At 34.0% G+C, this 15,502-nt stretch overlaps 1 protein-coding gene across 1 annotated transcript; it reads right to left on the bottom strand.

Annotated features, from left to right (window-relative positions):
• Window positions 1-494: 494 nt before the first annotated feature.
• LOC143263722 (uncharacterized) lies at window positions 495-6,589 on the bottom strand (the record flags this gene model as incomplete). Its single annotated transcript, XM_076528478.1, has 2 exons — window positions 495-590; window positions 6,470-6,589. Coding segments are annotated over 2 exons (216 nt in total), but the record flags the coding sequence as incomplete, so codon positions are not given.
• Between the last annotated feature and the right edge of the window lie 8,913 nt (window positions 6,590-15,502).

Genomic DNA, 15,502 nt, shown 5'->3' with positions numbered 1-15,502 from the left:
TGTTCTTCGTTGTTTGTTGCTTGTTCATCGTTGTTTGTTGCTTGTTCTTCGTTGTTTGTTGCTTGTTCTTCGTTGATTGTTGCTTGTTCTTCGTTGATTGTTGCTTGTTCTTCGTTGTTTGTTGCTTGTTCTTCGTTGTTTGTTGCTTGTTCTTCGTTGTTTGTTGGTTGTTCTTCGTTGTTTGTTGCTTGTTCTTCGTTGTTCGTTGCTTGTTCTTCGTTGTTCGTTGTTTGTTCTTCGTTGTTCGTTGTTTGTTCTTCGTTGTTCGTTGTTTGTTCTTCGTTGTTCGTTGTTTGTTCTTCGTTGTTCGTTGTTTGTTCTTCGTTCTTCGTTGTTTGTTCTTCGTTGTTTGTTCTTCGTTGTTTGTTCTTCGTTGTTTGTTCTTCGTTGTTTGTTCTTCGTTGTTTGTTCTTCGTTGTTTGTTGTTTGTTCTTCGTTGTTTGTTGTTTGTTCTTCGTTGTTTGTTGTTTGTTCATCGTTGTTTGTTGTTTGTTCTTCGTTGTTTGTTGTTTGTTCTTCGTTGTTTGTTGTTTGTTCTTCGTTGTTTGTTGTTTGTTCTTCGTTGTTTGTTGTTTGTTCTTCGTTGTTTGTTGTTTGTAGTTTGTTCTTCGTTGTTTGTTGTTTGTTGTTTGTTGTTTGTTCTTCGTTGTTTGTTGTTTGTTCTTCGTTGTTTGTTGTTTGTAGTTTGTTCTTCGTTGTTTGTTGTTTGTTGTTTGTTGTTTGTTCTTCGTTGTTTGTTCTTCGTTGTTTGTTCTTCGTTGTTTGTTGTTTGTTCTTCGTTGTTTGTTGTTTGTTCTTCGTTGTTTGTTGTTTGTTCTTCGTTGTTTGTTGTTTGTTGTTTGTTCTTCGATGTTTGTTGTTTGTTCTTCGTTGTTTGTTGTTTGTTGTTTGTTCTTCGATGTTTGTTGTTTGTTCTTCGTTGTTTGTTGTTTGTTGTTTGTTCTTCGTTGTTTGTTGTTTGTTGTTTGATGTTTGTTCTTCGTTGTTTGTTGTTTGTTGTTTGTTCTTCGTTGTTTGTTGTTTGTTCTTCGTTGTTTGTTGTTTGTTCTTTGTTGTTTGTTGTTTGTACTTCGTTGTTTGTTGTTTGTTCTTCGTTGTTTGTTCTTCGTTGTTTGTTCTTCGTTGTTTGTTCTTCGTTGTTTGTTCTTCGTTGTTTGTACTTCGTTGTTTGTTCTTCGTTGTTTGTTCTTCTTTGTTTGTCCTTCGTTGTTTGTTCTTCGTTGTTTGTTCTTCGTTGTTTGGTCTTCGTTGTTTGTTCTTCGTTGTTTGTACTTCGTTGTTTGTTCTACGTTGTTTGTTCTTCGTTGTCGGTTCTTCGTTGTTTGTTCTTCGTTGTTTGTTCTTCGTTGTTTGTTGTTTGTTCTTCGTTGTTTGTTGTTTGTTCTTCGTTGTTTGTTGTTTGTTCTTCGTTGTTTGTTGTTTGTTCATCGTTGTTTGTTGTTTGTTCATCGTTGTTTGTTGTTTGTTCTTCGTTGTTTGTTGTTTGTTCTTCGTTGTTTGTTGTTTGTTCTTCGTTGTTTGTTGTTTGTTCTCCGTTGTTTGTTGTTTGTTGTTTGTTCTTCGTTGTTTGTTCTTCGTTGTTTGTTCTTCGTTGTTTGTTGTTTCTTGTTTGTTCTTCGTTGTTTGTTGTTTGTTCTTCGTTGTTTGTTGTTTGTTCTTTGTTGTTTGTTGTTTGTTGTTTGTTCTTCGTTGTTTGTTGTTTGTTCTTCGTTGTTTGTTGTTTGTTCTTCGTTGTTTGTTGTTTGTTGTTTGTCCTTCGTTGTTTCTTGTTTGTTGTTTGTTCTTCGTTGTTTGTTCCTCGTTGCTTGTTCTTCGTTGTTTGTTCTTCGTTTTGTTGTTTGTTGTTTGTTGTTTGTTGTTTGTTGTATGTTGTTTGTTGTATGTTGTTTGTTGTTTGTTGTTTGTTGCTTGTTGTTTGTTGTTTGTTGCTTGTTCTTCGTTGTTTGTTGTTTGTTTTACGTTGTTTGTTGTTTGTTCTTCGTTGTTTGTTGTTTGTTCTTCGTTGTTTGTTGTTTGTTCTTCGTTGTTTGTTGTTTGTTCTTCGTTGTTTGTTGTTTGTTGTTTGTTGTTTGTTCTTCGATGTTTGTTGTTTGTTCTTCGTTGTTTGTTGTTTGTTGTTTGTTCTTCGATGTTTGTTGTTTGTTCTTCGTTGTTTGTTGTTTGTTGTTTGTTCTTCGTTGTTTGTTGTTTGTTGTTTGATGTTTGTTCTTCGTTGTTTGTTGTTTGTTGTTTGTTCTTCGTTGTTTGTTGTTTGTTCTTCGTTGTTTGTTGTTTGTTCTTTGTTGTTTGTTGTTTGTACTTCGTTGTTTGTTGTTTGTTCTTCGTTGTTTGTTCTTCGTTGTTTGTTCTTCGTTGTTTGTTCTTCGTTGTTTGTTCTTCGTTGTTTGTTCTTCGTTGTTTGTACTTCGTTGTTTGTTCTTCGTTGTTTGTTCTTCTTTGTTTGTTCTTCGTTGTTTGTTCTTCGTTGTTTGTTCTTCGTTGTTTGGTCTTCGTTGTTTGTTCTTCGTTGTTTGTTCTTCGTTGTTTGTTCTACGTTGTTTGTTCTTCGTTGTTTGTTCTTCGTTGTTTGTTCTTCGTTGTTTGTTCTTCGTTGTTTGTTGTTTGTTCCTCGTTGTTTGTTGTTTGTTCTTCGTTGTTTGTTGTTTGTTCTTCGTTGTTTGTTGTTTGTTCTTCGTTGTTTGTTGTTTGTTCATCGTTGTTTGTTGTTTGTTCTTCGTTGTTTGTTGTTTGTTCTTCGTTGTTTGTTGTTTGTTCTTCGTTGTTTGTTGTTTGTTCTTCGTTGTTTGTTGTTTGTTCTTCGTTGTTTGTTGTTTGTTGTTTGTTCTTCGTTGTTTGTTGTTTGTTGTTTGTTCTTCGTTGTTTGTTCTTCGTTGTTTGTTCTTCGTTGTTTGTTCTTCGTTGTTTGTTCTTCGTTGTTTGTTCTTCGTTGCTTGTTCTTCGTTGTTTGTTCTTCGTTGTTTGTTCTTCGTTGTTTGTTGTTTGTTGTTTGTTCTTCGTTGTTTGTTCTTCGTTGTTTGTTGTTTGTTGTTTGTTGTTTGTTGTTTGTTCTTCGTTGTTTGTTCTTCGTTGTTTGTTCTTCGTTGTTTGTTCTTCGTTGTTTGTTCTTCGTTGTTTGTTCTTCGTTGCTTGTTCTTCGTTGTTTGTTCTTCGTTGTTTGTTCTTCGTTGTTTGTTCTTCGTTGTTTGTTCTTCGTTGTTTGTTCTTCGTTGTTTGTTCTTCGTTGTTTGTTCTTCGTTGTTTGTTGTTTCTTGTTTGTTCTTCGTTGTTTGTTGTTTGTTCTTCGTTGTTTGTTGTTTGTTCTTCGTTGTTTGTTGTTTGTTCTTCGTTGTTTGTTGTTTGTTCTTCGTTGTTTGTTGTTTGTTCATCGTTGTTTGTTGTTTGTTCTTCGTTGTTTGTTGTTTGTTCTTCGTTGTTTGTTGTTTGTTCTTCGTTGTTTGTTGTTTGTTCTTCGTTGTTTGTTGTTTGTTCTTCGTTGTTTGTTGTTTGTTCTTCGTTGTTTGTTGTTTGTTCTTCGTTGTTTGTTCTTCGTTGTTTGTTCTTCGTTGTTTGTTCTTCGTTGTTTGTTCTTCGTTGTTTGTACTTCGTTGTTTGTTCTTCGTTGTTTGTTCTTCTTTGTTTGTTCTTCGTTGTTTGTTCTTCGTTGTTTGGTCTTCGTTGTTTGGTCTTCGTTGTTTGTTCTTCGTTGTTTGTTCTTCGTTGTTTGTTCTACGTTGTTTGTTCTTCGTTGTTTGTTCTTCGTTGTTTGTTCTTCGTTGTTTGTTCTTCGTTGTTTGTTGTTTGTTCTTCGTTGTTTGTTGTTTGTTCTTCGTTGTTTGTTGTTTGTTCTTCGTTGTTTGTTGTTTGTTCTTCGTTGTTTGTTGTTTGTTCTTCGTTGTTTGTTGTTTGTTCTTCGTTGTTTGTTGTTTGTTGTTTGTTGTTTGTTGTTTGTTGTTTGTTGTTTGTTGTTTGTTGTTTGTTGTTTGTTGTTTGTTGTTTGTTGTTTGTTGTTTGTTGTTTGTTGTTTGTTGTTTGTTGTTTGTTGTTTGTTGTTTGTTGTTTGTTGTTTGTTGTTTGTTGTTTGTTGTTTGTTGTTTGTTGTTTGTTGTTTGTTGTTTGTTGTTTGTTGTTTGTTGTTCGTTGTTTGTTGTTTGTTGTTCGTTGTTTGTTGTTTGTTGTTCGTTGTTTGTTGTTTGTTGTTCGTTGTTTGTTGTTTGTTGTTCGTCGTTTGTTGTTTGTTGTTCGTCGTTTGTTGTTTGTTGTTCGTCGTTTGTTGTTTGTTGTTCGTTGTTTGTTGTTTGTTGTTCGTTGTTTGTTGTTTGTTGTTCGTTGTTTGTTGTTTGTTGTTCGTTGTTTGTTGTTTGTTGTTCGTTGTTTGTTGTTTGTTGTTCGTTGTTTGTTGTTTGTTGTTCGTTGTTTGTTGTTTGTTGTTCGTTGTTTGTTGTTTGTTGTTCGTTGTTTGTTGTTTGTTGTTCGTTGTTTGTTGTTTGTTCTTCGTTGTTTGTTGTTTGTTGTTCGTTGTTTGTTGTTTGTTCTTCGTTGTTTGTTGTTTGTTCTTCGTTGTTTGTTGTTTGTTCTTCGTTGTTTGTTGCTTGTTCATCGTTGTTTGTTGCTTGTTCTTCGTTGTTTGTTGCTTGTTCTTCGTTGTTTGTTGCTTGTTCTTCGTTGTTTGTTGCTTGTTCTTCGTTGTTTGTTGCTTGTTCTTCGTTGTTTGTTGCTTGTTCTTCGTTGTTTGTTGCTTGTTCTTCGTTGTTTGTTGCTTGTTCTTCGTTGTTTGTTGCTTGTTCTTCGTTGTTTGTTGCTTGTTCTTCGTTGTTTGTTGCTTGTTCATCGTTGTTTGTTGCTTGTTCTTCGTTGTTTGTTGCTTGTTCTTCGTTGATTGTTGCTTGTTCTTCGTTGATTGTTGCTTGTTCTTCGTTGTTTGTTGCTTGTTCTTCGTTGTTTGTTGCTTGTTCTTCGTTGTTTGTTGCTTGTTCTTCGTTGTTTGTTGGTTGTTCTTCGTTGTTCGTTGGTTGTTCTTCGTTGTTCGTTGTTTGTTCTTCGTTGTTCGTTGTTTGTTCTTCGTTGTTCGTTGTTTGTTCTTCGTTGTTCGTTGTTTGTTCTTCGTTCTTCGTTGTTTGTTCTTCGTTGTTTGTTCTTCGTTGTTTGTTCTTCGTTGTTTGTTCTTCGTTGTTTGTTCTTCGTTGTTTGTTCTTCGTTGTTTGTTGTTTGTTCTTCGTTGTTTGTTGTTTGTTCTTCGTTGTTTGTTGTTTGTTCTTCGTTGTTTGTTGTTTGTTCTTCGTTGTTTGTTGTTTGTTCTTCGTTGTTTGTTGTTTGTTCTTCGTTGTTTGTTGTTTGTTCTTCGTTGTTTGTTGTTTGTTCTTCGTTGTTTGTTGTTTGTAGTTTGTTCTTCGTTGTTTGTTGTTTGTTGTTTGTTGTTTGTTCTTCGTTGTTTGTTGTTTGTTCTTCGTTGTTTGTTGTTTGTAGTTTGTTCTTCGTTGTTTGTTGTTTGTTGTTTGTTGTTTGTTCTTCGTTGTTTGTTCTTCGTTGTTTGTTCTTCGTTGTTTGTTGTTTGTTCTTCGTTGTTTGTTGTTTGTTCTTCGTTGTTTGTTGTTTGTTCTTCGTTGTTCGTTGTTTGTTGTTTGTTGTTCGTTGTTTGTTGTTTGTTGTTCGTTGTTTGTTGTTTGTTGTTCGTTGTTTGTTGTTTGTTGTTCGTTGTTTGTTGTTTGTTGTTCGTTGTTTGTTGTTTGTTGTTCGTTGTTTGTTGTTTGTTGTTCGTTGTTTGTTGTTTGTTGTTCGTTGTTTGTTGTTTGTTGTTCGTTGTTTGTTGTTTGTTGTTCGTCGTTTGTTGTTTGTTGTTCGTCGTTTGTTGTTTGTTGTTCGTTGTTTGTTGTTTGTTGTTCGTTGTTTGTTGTTTGTTGTTCGTTGTTTGTTGTTTGTTGTTCGTTGTTTGTTGTTTGTTGTTCGTTGTTTGTTGTTTGTTGTTCGTTGTTTGTTGTTTGTTGTTCGTTGTTTGTTGTTTGTTGTTCGTTGTTTGTTGTTTGTTGTTCGTTGTTTGTTGTTTGTTGTTCGTTGTTTGTTGTTTGTTGTTCGTTGTTTGTTGTTTGTTGTTCGTTGTTTGTTGTTTGTTCTTCGTTGTTTGTTGTTTGTTCTTCGTTGTTTGTTGTTTGTTCTTCGTTGTTTGTTGCTTGTTCATCGTTGTTTGTTGCTTGTTCTTCGTTGTTTGTTGCTTGTTCTTCGTTGTTTGTTGTTTGTTCTTCGTTGTTTGTTGCTTGTTCTTCGTTGTTTGTTGCTTGTTCTTCGTTGTTTGTTGCTTGTTCTTCGTTGTTTGTTGCTTGTTCTTCGTTGTTTGTTGCTTGTTCTTCGTTGTTTGTTGCTTGTTCTTCGTTGTTTGTTGCTTGTTCTTCGTTGTTTGTTGCTTGTTCTTCGTTGTTTGTTGCTTGTTCTTCGTTGTTTGTTGCTTGTTCATCGTTGTTTGTTGCTTGTTCTTCGTTGTTTGTTGCTTGTTCTTCGTTGATTGTTGCTTGTTCTTCGTTGATTGTTGCTTGTTCTTCGTTGTTTGTTGCTTGTTCTTCGTTGTTTGTTGCTTGTTCTTCGTTGTTTGTTGGTTGTTCTTCGTTGTTTGTTGCTTGTTCTTCGTTGTTCGTTGTTTGTTCTTCGTTGTTCGTTGTTTGTTCTTCGTTGTTCGTTGTTTGTTCTTCGTTGTTCGTTGTTTGTTCTTCGTTGTTCGTTGTTTGTTCTTCGTTCTTCGTTGTTTGTTCTTCGTTGTTTGTTCTTCGTTGTTTGTTCTTCGTTGTTTGTTCTTCGTTGTTTGTTCTTCGTTGTTTGTTCTTCGTTGTTTGTTGTTTGTTCTTCGTTGTTTGTTGTTTGTTCTTCGTTGTTTGTTGTTTGTTCATCGTTGTTTGTTGTTTGTTCTTCGTTGTTTGTTGTTTGTTCTTCGTTGTTTGTTGTTTGTTCTTCGTTGTTTGTTGTTTGTTCTTCGTTGTTTGTTGTTTGTTCTTCGTTGTTTGTTGTTTGTAGTTTGTTCTTCGTTGTTTGTTGTTTGTTGTTTGTTGTTTGTTGTTTGTTCTTCGTTGTTTGTTGTTTGTTCTTCGTTGTTTGTTGTTTGTAGTTTGTTCTTCGTTGTTTGTTGTTTGTTGTTTGTTGTTTGTTCTTCGTTGTTTGTTCTTCGTTGTTTGTTCTTCGTTGTTTGTTGTTTGTTCTTCGTTGTTTGTTGTTTGTTCTTCGTTGTTTGTTGTTTGTTCTTCGTTGTTTGTTGTTTGTTGTTTGTTCTTCGATGTTTGTTGTTTGTTCTTCGTTGTTTGTTGTTTGTTGTTTGTTCTTCGATGTTTGTTGTTTGTTCTTCGTTGTTTGTTGTTTGTTGTTTGTTCTTCGTTGTTTGTTGTTTGTTGTTTGATGTTTGTTCTTCGTTGTTTGTTGTTTGTTGTTTGTTCTTCGTTGTTTGTTGTTTGTTCTTCGTTGTTTGTTGTTTGTTCTTTGTTGTTTGTTGTTTGTACTTCGTTGTTTGTTGTTTGTTCTTCGTTGTTTGTTCTTCGTTGTTTGTTCTTCGTTGTTTGTTCTTCGTTGTTTGTTCTTCGTTGTTTGTACTTCGTTGTTTGTTCTTCGTTGTTTGTTCTTCTTTGTTTGTCCTTCGTTGTTTGTTCTTCGTTGTTTGTTCTTCGTTGTTTGGTCTTCGTTGTTTGTTCTTCGTTGTTTGTACTTCGTTGTTTGTTCTACGTTGTTTGTTCTTCGTTGTCGGTTCTTCGTTGTTTGTTCTTCGTTGTTTGTTCTTCGTTGTTTGTTGTTTGTTCTTCGTTGTTTGTTGTTTGTTCTTCGTTGTTTGTTGTTTGTTCTTCGTTGTTTGTTGTTTGTTCATCGTTGTTTGTTGTTTGTTCATCGTTGTTTGTTGTTTGTTCTTCGTTGTTTGTTGTTTGTTCTTCGTTGTTTGTTGTTTGTTCTTCGTTGTTTGTTGTTTGTTCTCCGTTGTTTGTTGTTTGTTGTTTGTTCTTCGTTGTTTGTTGTTTGTTCTTCGTTGTTTGTTGTTTGTTCTTTGTTGTTTGTTGTTTGTTGTTTGTTCTTCGTTGTTTGTTGTTTGTTCTTCGTTGTTTGTTGTTTGTTCTTCGTTGTTTGTTGTTTGTTGTTTGTCCTTCGTTGTTTCTTGTTTGTTGTTTGTTCTTCGTTGTTTGTTCCTCGTTGCTTGTTCTTCGTTGTTTGTTCTTCGTTTTGTTGTTTGTTGTTTGTTGTTTGTTGTTTGTTGTATGTTGTTTGTTGTATGTTGTTTGTTGTTTGTTGTTTGTTGCTTGTTGTTTGTTGTTTGTTGCTTGTTCTTCGTTGTTTGTTGTTTGTTTTACGTTGTTTGTTGTTTGTTCTTCGTTGTTTGTTGTTTGTTCTTCGTTGTTTGTTGTTTGTTCTTCGTTGTTTGTTGTTTGTTCTTCGTTGTTTGTTGTTTGTTGTTTGTTCTTCGTTGTTTGTTGTTTGTTCTTCGTTGTTTGTTGTTTGTAGTTTGTTCTTCGTTGTTTGTTGTTTGTTGTTTGTTGTTTGTTCTTCGTTGTTTGTTCTTCGTTGTTTGTTGTTTGTTCTTCGTTGTTTGTTGTTTGTTCTTCGTTGTTTGTTGTTTGTTCTTCGTTGTTTGTTGTTTGTTGTTTGTTCTTCGATGTTTGTTGTTTGTTCTTCGTTGTTTGTTGTTTGTTGTTTGTTCTTCGATGTTTGTTGTTTGTTCTTCGTTGTTTGTTGTTTGTTGTTTGTTCTTCGTTGTTTGTTGTTTGTTGTTTGATGTTTGTTCTTCGTTGTTTGTTGTTTGTTGTTTGTTCTTCGTTGTTTGTTGTTTGTTCTTCGTTGTTTGTTGTTTGTTCTTTGTTGTTTGTTGTTTGTACTTCGTTGTTTGTTGTTTGTTCTTCGTTGTTTGTTCTTCGTTGTTTGTTCTTCGTTGTTTGTTCTTCGTTGTTTGTTCTTCGTTGTTTGTACTTCGTTGTTTGTTCTTCGTTGTTTGTTCTTCTTTGTTTGTTCTTCGTTGTTTGTTCTTCGTTGTTTGGTCTTCGTTGTTTGTTCTTCGTTGTTTGTTCTTCGTTGTTTGTTCTTCGTTGTTTGTTCTACGTTGTTTGTTCTTCGTTGTTTGTTCTTCGTTGTTTGTTCTTCGTTGTTTGTTGTTTGTTCTTCGTTGTTTGTTGTTTGTTCTTCGTTGTTTGTTGTTTTTTCTTCGTTGTTTGTTGTTTGTTCTTCGTTGTTTGTTGTTTGTTCATCGTTGTTTGTTGTTTGTTCTTCGTTGTTTGTTGTTTGTTCTTCGTTGTTTGTTGTTTGTTCTTCGTTGTTTGTTGTTTGTTCTTCGTTGTTTGTTGTTTGTTCTTCGTTGTTTGTTGTTTGTTCTTCGTTGTTTGTTGTTTGTTCTTCGTTGTTTGTTGTTTGTTCTTCGTTGTTTGTTGTTTGTTCTCCGTTGTTTGTTGTTTGTTGTTTGTTCTTCGTTTTTTGTTGTTTGTTGTTTGTTCTTCGTTGTTTGTTGTTTGTTCTTCGTTGTTTGTTGTTTGTTCTTCGTTGTTTGTTGTTTGTTCTTCGTTGTTTGTTCTTCGTTGTTTGTTGTTTGTTGTTTGTTCTTCGTTGTTTGTTGTTTGTTGTTTGTTCTTCGTTGTTTGTTCTTCGTTGTTTGTTCTTCGTTGTTTGTTCTTCGTTGTTTGTTCTTCGTTGTTTGTTCTTCGTTGCTTGTTCTTCGTTGTTTGTTCTTCGTTGTTTGTTCTTCGTTGTTTGTTCTTCGTTGTTTGTTCTTCGTTGTTTGTTCTTCGTTGTTTGTTCTTCGTTGTTTGTTGTTTCTTGTTTGTTCTTCGTTGTTTGTTGTTTGTTCTTCGTTGTTTGTTGTTTGTTCTTCGTTGTTTGTTGTTTGTTCTTCGTTGTTTGTTGTTTGTTCTTCGTTGTTTGTTGTTTGTTCATCGTTGTTTGTTGTTTGTTCTTCGTTGTTTGTTGTTTGTTCTTCGTTGTTTGTTGTTTGTTCTTCGTTGTTTGTTGTTTGTTCTTCGTTGTTTGTTGTTTGTTCTTCGTTGTTTGTTGTTTGTTCTTCGTTGTTTGTTGTTTGTTCTTCGTTGTTTGTTCTTTGTTCTTCGTTGTTTGTTGTTTGTTCTTCGTTGTTTGTTGTTTGTTCTTCGTTGTTTGTTGTTTGTTCTTCGTTGTTTGTTGTTTGTTGTTTGTTCTTCGTTGTTTGTTCATCGTTGTTTGTTCTTCGTTGTTTGTTCTTCGTTGTTTTTTCTTCGTTGTTTGTTCTTCGTTGTTTGTTCTTCGTTGTTTGTTCTTCGTTGTTTGTTCTTCGTTGTTTGTTCTTCGTTGTTTGTTCTTCGTTGTTTGTTCTTCGTTGTTTGTTCTTCGTTGTTTGTTCTTCGTTGTTTGTTCTTCGTTGTTTGTTGTTTCTTGTTTGTTCTTCGTTGTTTGTAGTTTGTTCTTCGTTGTTTGTTGTTTGTTCTTCGTTGTTTGTTGTTTGTTCTTCGTTGTTTGTTGTTTGTTCTTCGTTGTTTGTTGTTTGTTCTTCGTTGTTTGTTGTTTGTTCTTCGTTGTTTGTTGTTTGTTCTTCGTTGTTTGTTGTTTGTTGTTTGTTCTTCGTTGTTTGTTGTTTGTTGTTTGTTCTTGGTTGTTTGTTGTTTGTTGTTTGTTCTTCGTTGTTTGTTGTTTGTTGTTTGTTCTTCGTTGTTTGTTGTTTGTTCTTCGTTGTTTGTTGTTTGTTCTTCGTTGTTTGTTGTTTGTTCTTCGTTGTTTGTTGTTTGTTCTTCGTTGTTTGTTGTTTGTTCTTCGTTCTTTGTTGTTTGTTCTTCGTTATTTGTTGTTTGTTGTTTGTTCTTCGTTGTTTGTTGTTTGTTCTTTGTTGTTTGTTGTTTGTTGTTTGTTCTTCGTTGTTTGTTGTTTGTTCTTCGTTGTTTGTTGTTTGTTCTTCGTTGTTTGTTGTTTGTTGTTTGTCCTTCGTTGTTTCTTGTTTGTTGTTTGTTCTTCGTTGTTTGTTCCTCGTTGCTTGTTCTTCGTTGTTTGTTCTTCGTTTTGTTGTTTGTTGTTTGTTGTTTGTTGTTTGTTGTTTGTTGTATGTTGTTTGTTGTATGTTGTTTGTTGTTTGTTGTTTGTTGTTTGTTGCTTGTTGTTTGTTGTTTGTTGCTTGTTCTTCGTTGTTTGTTGTTTGTTTTACGTTGTTTGTTGTTTGTTCTTCGTTGTTTGTTGTTTGTTCTTCGTTGTTTGTTGTTTGTTCTTCGTTGTTTGTTGTTTGTTCTTCGTTGTTTGTTGTTTGTTGTTTGTTGTTTGTTCTTCGATGTTTGTTGTTTGTTCTTCGTTGTTTGTTGTTTGTTGTTTGTTCTTCGATGTTTGTTGTTTGTTCTTCGTTGTTTGTTGTTTGTTGTTTGTTCTTCGTTGTTTGTTGTTTGTTGTTTGATGTTTGTTCTTCGTTGTTTGTTGTTTGTTGTTTGTTCTTCGTTGTTTGTTGTTTGTTCTTCGTTGTTTGTTGTTTGTTCTTTGTTGTTTGTTGTTTGTACTTCGTTGTTTGTTGTTTGTTCTTCGTTGTTTGTTCTTCGTTGTTTGTTCTTCGTTGTTTGTTCTTCGTTGTTTGTTCTTCGTTGTTTGTTCTTCGTTGTTTGTACTTCGTTGTTTGTTCTTCGTTGTTTGTTCTTCTTTGTTTGTTCTTCGTTGTTTGTTCTTCGTTGTTTGTTCTTCGTTGTTTGGTCTTCGTTGTTTGTTCTTCGTTGTTTGTTCTTCGTTGTTTGTTCTACGTTGTTTGTTCTTCGTTGTTTGTTCTTCGTTGTTTGTTCTTCGTTGTTTGTTCTTCGTTGTTTGTTGTTTGTTCCTCGTTGTTTGTTGTTTGTTCTTCGTTGTTTGTTGTTTGTTCTTCGTTGTTTGTTGTTTGTTCTTCGTTGTTTGTTGTTTGTTCATCGTTGTTTGTTGTTTGTTCTTCGTTGTTTGTTGTTTGTTCTTCGTTGTTTGTTGTTTGTTCTTCGTTGTTTGTTGTTTGTTCTTCGTTGTTTGTTGTTTGTTCTTCGTTGTTTGTTGTTTGTTGTTTGTTCTTCGTTGTTTGTTGTTTGTTGTTTGTTCTTCGTTGTTTGTTCTTCGTTGTTTGTTCTTCGTTGTTTGTTCTTCGTTGTTTGTTCTTCGTTGCTTGTTCTTCGTTGTTTGTTCTTCGTTGTTTGTTCTTCGTTGTTTGTTGTTTGTTGTTTGTTCTTCGTTGTTTGTTCTTCGTTGTTTGTTGTTTGTTGTTTGTTGTTTGTTGTTTGTTCTTCGTTGTTTGTTCTTCGTTGTTTGTTCTTCGTTGTTTGTTCTTCGTTGTTTGTTCTTCGTTGTTTGTTCTTCGTTGCTTGTTCTTCGTTGTTTGTTCTTCGTTGTTTGTTCTTCGTTGTTTGTTCTTCGTTGTTTGTTCTTCGTTGTTTGTTCTTCGTTGTTTGTTCTTCGTTGTTTGTTCTTCGTTGTTTGTTGTTTCTTGTTTGTTCTTCGTTGTTTGTTGTTTGTTCTTCGTTGTTTGTTGTTTGTTCTTCGTTGTTTGTTGTTTGTTCTTCGTTGTTTGTTGTTTGTTCTTCGTTGTTTGTTGTTTGTTCATCGTTGTTTGTTGTTTGTTCTTCGTTGTTTGTTGTTTGTTCTTCGTTGTTTGTTGTTTGTTCTTCGTTGTTTGTTGTTTGTTCTTCGTTGTTTGTTGTTTGTTCTTCGTTGTTTGTTGTTTGTTCTTCGTTGTTTGTTGTTTGTTCTTCGTTGTTTGTTCTTCGTTGTTTGTTCTTCGTTGTTTGTTCTTCGTTGTTTGTTCTTCGTTGTTTGTACTTCGTTGTTTGTTCTTCGTTGTTTGTTCTTCTTTGTTTGTTCTTCGTTGTTTGTTCTTCGTTGTTTGGTCTTCGTTGTTTGGTCTTCGTTGTTTGTTCTTCGTTGTTTGTTCTTCGTTGTTTGTTCTACGTTGTTTGTTCTTCGTTGTTTGTTCTTCGTTGTTTGTTCTTCGTTGTTTGTTCTTCGTTGTTTGTTGTTTGTTCTTCGTTGTTTGTTGTTTGTTCATCGTTGTTTGTTGTTTGTTCTTCGTTGTTTGTTGTTTGTTCTTCGTTGTTTGTTGTTTGTTCTTCGTTGTTTGTTGTTTGTTCTTCGTTGTTTGTTGTTTGTTCTTCGTTGTTTGTTGTTTGTTCTTCGTTGTTTGTTGTTTGTTCTTCGTTGTTTGTTGTTTGTTCTTCGTTGTTTGTTGTTTGTTCTCCGTTGTTTGTTGTTTGTTGTTTGTTCTTCGTTTTTTGTTGTTTGTTGTTTGTTCTTCGTTGTTTGTTGTTTGTTCTTCGTTGTTTGTTGTTTGTTCTTCGTTGTTTGTTGTTTGTTGTTTGTTCTTCGTTGTTTGTTCTTCGTTGTTTGTTGTTTGTTGTTTGTTCTTCGTTGTTTGTTGTTTGTTGTTTGTTCTTCGTTGTTTGTTCTTCGTTGTTTGTTCTTCGTTGTTTGTTCTTCGTTGTTTGTTCTTCGTTGTTTGTTCTTCGTTGCTTGTTCTTCGTTGTTTGTTCTTCGTTGTTTGTTCTTCGTTGTTTGTTCTTCGTTGTTTGTTCTTCGTTGTTTGTTCTTCGTTGTTTGTTCTTCGTTGTTTGTTGTTTCTTGTTTGTTCTTCGTTGTTTGTTGTTTGTTCTTCGTTGTTTGTTGTTTGTTCTTCGTTGTTTGTTGTTTGTTCTTCGTTGTTTGTTGTTTGTTCTTCGTTGTTTGTTGTTTGTTCATCGTTGTTTGTTGTTTGTTCTTCGTTGTTTGTTGTTTGTTCTTCGTTGTTTGTTGTTTGTTCTTCGTTGTTTGTTGTTTGTTCTTCGTTGTTTGTTGTTTGTTCTTCGTTGTTTGTTGTTTGTTCTTCGTTGTTTGTTGTTTGTTCTTCGTTGTTTGTTGTTTGTTCTTCGTTGTTTGTTCTTTGTTCTTCGTTGTTTGTTGTTTGTTCTTCGTTGTTTGTTGTTTGTTCTTCGTTGTTTGTTGTTTGTTCTTCGTTGTTTGTTGTTTGTTCTTCGTTGTTTGTTCATCGTTGTTTGTTCTTCGTTGTTTGTTCTTCGTTGTTTTTTCTTCGTTGTTTGTTCTTCGTTGTTTGTTCTTCGTTGTTTGTTCTTCGTTGTTTGTTCTTCGTTGTTTGTTCTTCGTTGTTTGTTCTTCGTTGTTTGTTCTTCGTTGTTTGTTCTTCGTTGTTTGTTCTTCGTTGTTTGTTCTTCGTTGTTTGTTCTTCGTTGTTTGTTCTTCGTTGTTTGTTGTTTCTTGTTTGTTCTTCGTTGTTTGTAGTTTGTTCTTCGTTGTTTGTTGTTTGTTCTTCGTTGTTTGTTGTTTGTTCTTCGTTGTTTGTTGTTTGTTCTTCGTTGTTTGTTGTTTGTTCTTCGTTGTTTGTTGTTTGTTCTTCGTTGTTTGTTGTTTGTTCTTCGTTGTTTGTTGTTTGTTGTTTGTTCTTCGTTGTTTGTTGTTTGTTGTTTGTTCTTGGTTGTTTGTTGTTTGTTGTTTGTTCTTCGTTGTTTGTTGTTTGTTGTTTGTTCTTCGTTGTTTGTTGTTTGTTCTTCGTTGTTTGTTGTTTGTTCTTCGTTGTTTGTTGTTTGTTCTTCGTTGTTTGTTGTTTGTTCTTCGTTGTTTGTTGTTTGTTCTTCGTTGTTTGTTGTTTGTTCTTCGTTCTTTGTTGTTTGTTCTTCGTTATTTGTTGTTTGTTGTTTGTTCTTCGTTGTTTGTTGTTTGTTCTTTGTTGTTTGTTGTTTGTTGTTTGTTCTTCGTTGTTTGTTGTTTGTTCTTCGTTGTTTGTTGTTTGTTCTTCGTTGTTTGTTGTTTGTTGTTTGTCCTTCGTTGTTTCTTGTTTGTTGTTTGTTCTTCGTTGTTTGTTCCTCGTTGCTTGTTCTTCGTTGTTTGTTCTTCGTTTTGTTGTTTGTTGTTTGTTGTTTGTTGTTTGTTGTTTGTTGTTTGTTGTATGTTGTTTGTTGTATGTTGTTTGTTGTTTGTTGTTTGTTGCTTGTTGTTTGTTGTTTGTTGCTTGTTCTTCGTTGTTTGTTGTTTGTTTTACGTTGTTTGTTGTTTGTTCTTCGTTGTTTGTTGTTTGTTCTTCGTTGTTTGTTGTTTGTTCTTCGTTGTTTGTTGTTTGTTCTTCGTTGTTTGTTGTTTGTTCTTCGTTGTTTGTTGTTTGTTGTTTGTTGTTTGTTGTTTGTTGTTTGTCGTTTGTTGTTCGTTGTTCGTTGTTCGTTGTTCGTTGTTCGTTGTTCGTTGTTCGTTGTTTGTGGTTTGTTGTTTGTTGTTTGTTGTTAGTTGTTTGTGGTTTGTTGTTTGTTGTTTGTTGTTTGTTGTTTGTTGTTTGTTGTTTGTTGTTTGTTGTTTGTTGTTTGTTGTTTGTTGTTTGTTGTTTGTTGTTTGTTGTTTGTTGTTTGTTGTTTGTTGTTTGTGGTTTGTTGTTTGTTGTTTGTTGTTTGTTGTTTGTTGTTTGTTGTTTGTTGTTTGTTGTTTGTTGTTTGTTGTTTGTTGTTTGTTGTTTGTTGTTTGTTGTTTGTTGTTTGTTGTTTGTTGTTTGTTGTTTGTTGTTTGTTGTTTGTTGTTTGTTGTTTGTTGTTTGTTGTTTGTTGTTTGTTGTTTGTTGTTTGTTGTTTGTTGTTTGTTGTTTGTTGTTTGTTGTTTGTTG

This window comes from Megalopta genalis, unplaced genomic scaffold, assembly GCF_051020955.1.
Source record: "Megalopta genalis isolate 19385.01 unplaced genomic scaffold, iyMegGena1_principal scaffold1244, whole genome shotgun sequence".
In the NCBI taxonomy this organism is placed as follows: Eukaryota; Metazoa; Arthropoda; class Insecta; order Hymenoptera; family Halictidae; genus Megalopta; species Megalopta genalis.
Note: the sequence above shows the minus strand (reverse complement) of the source record. Positions and strands in the feature narration are given on the sequence as shown.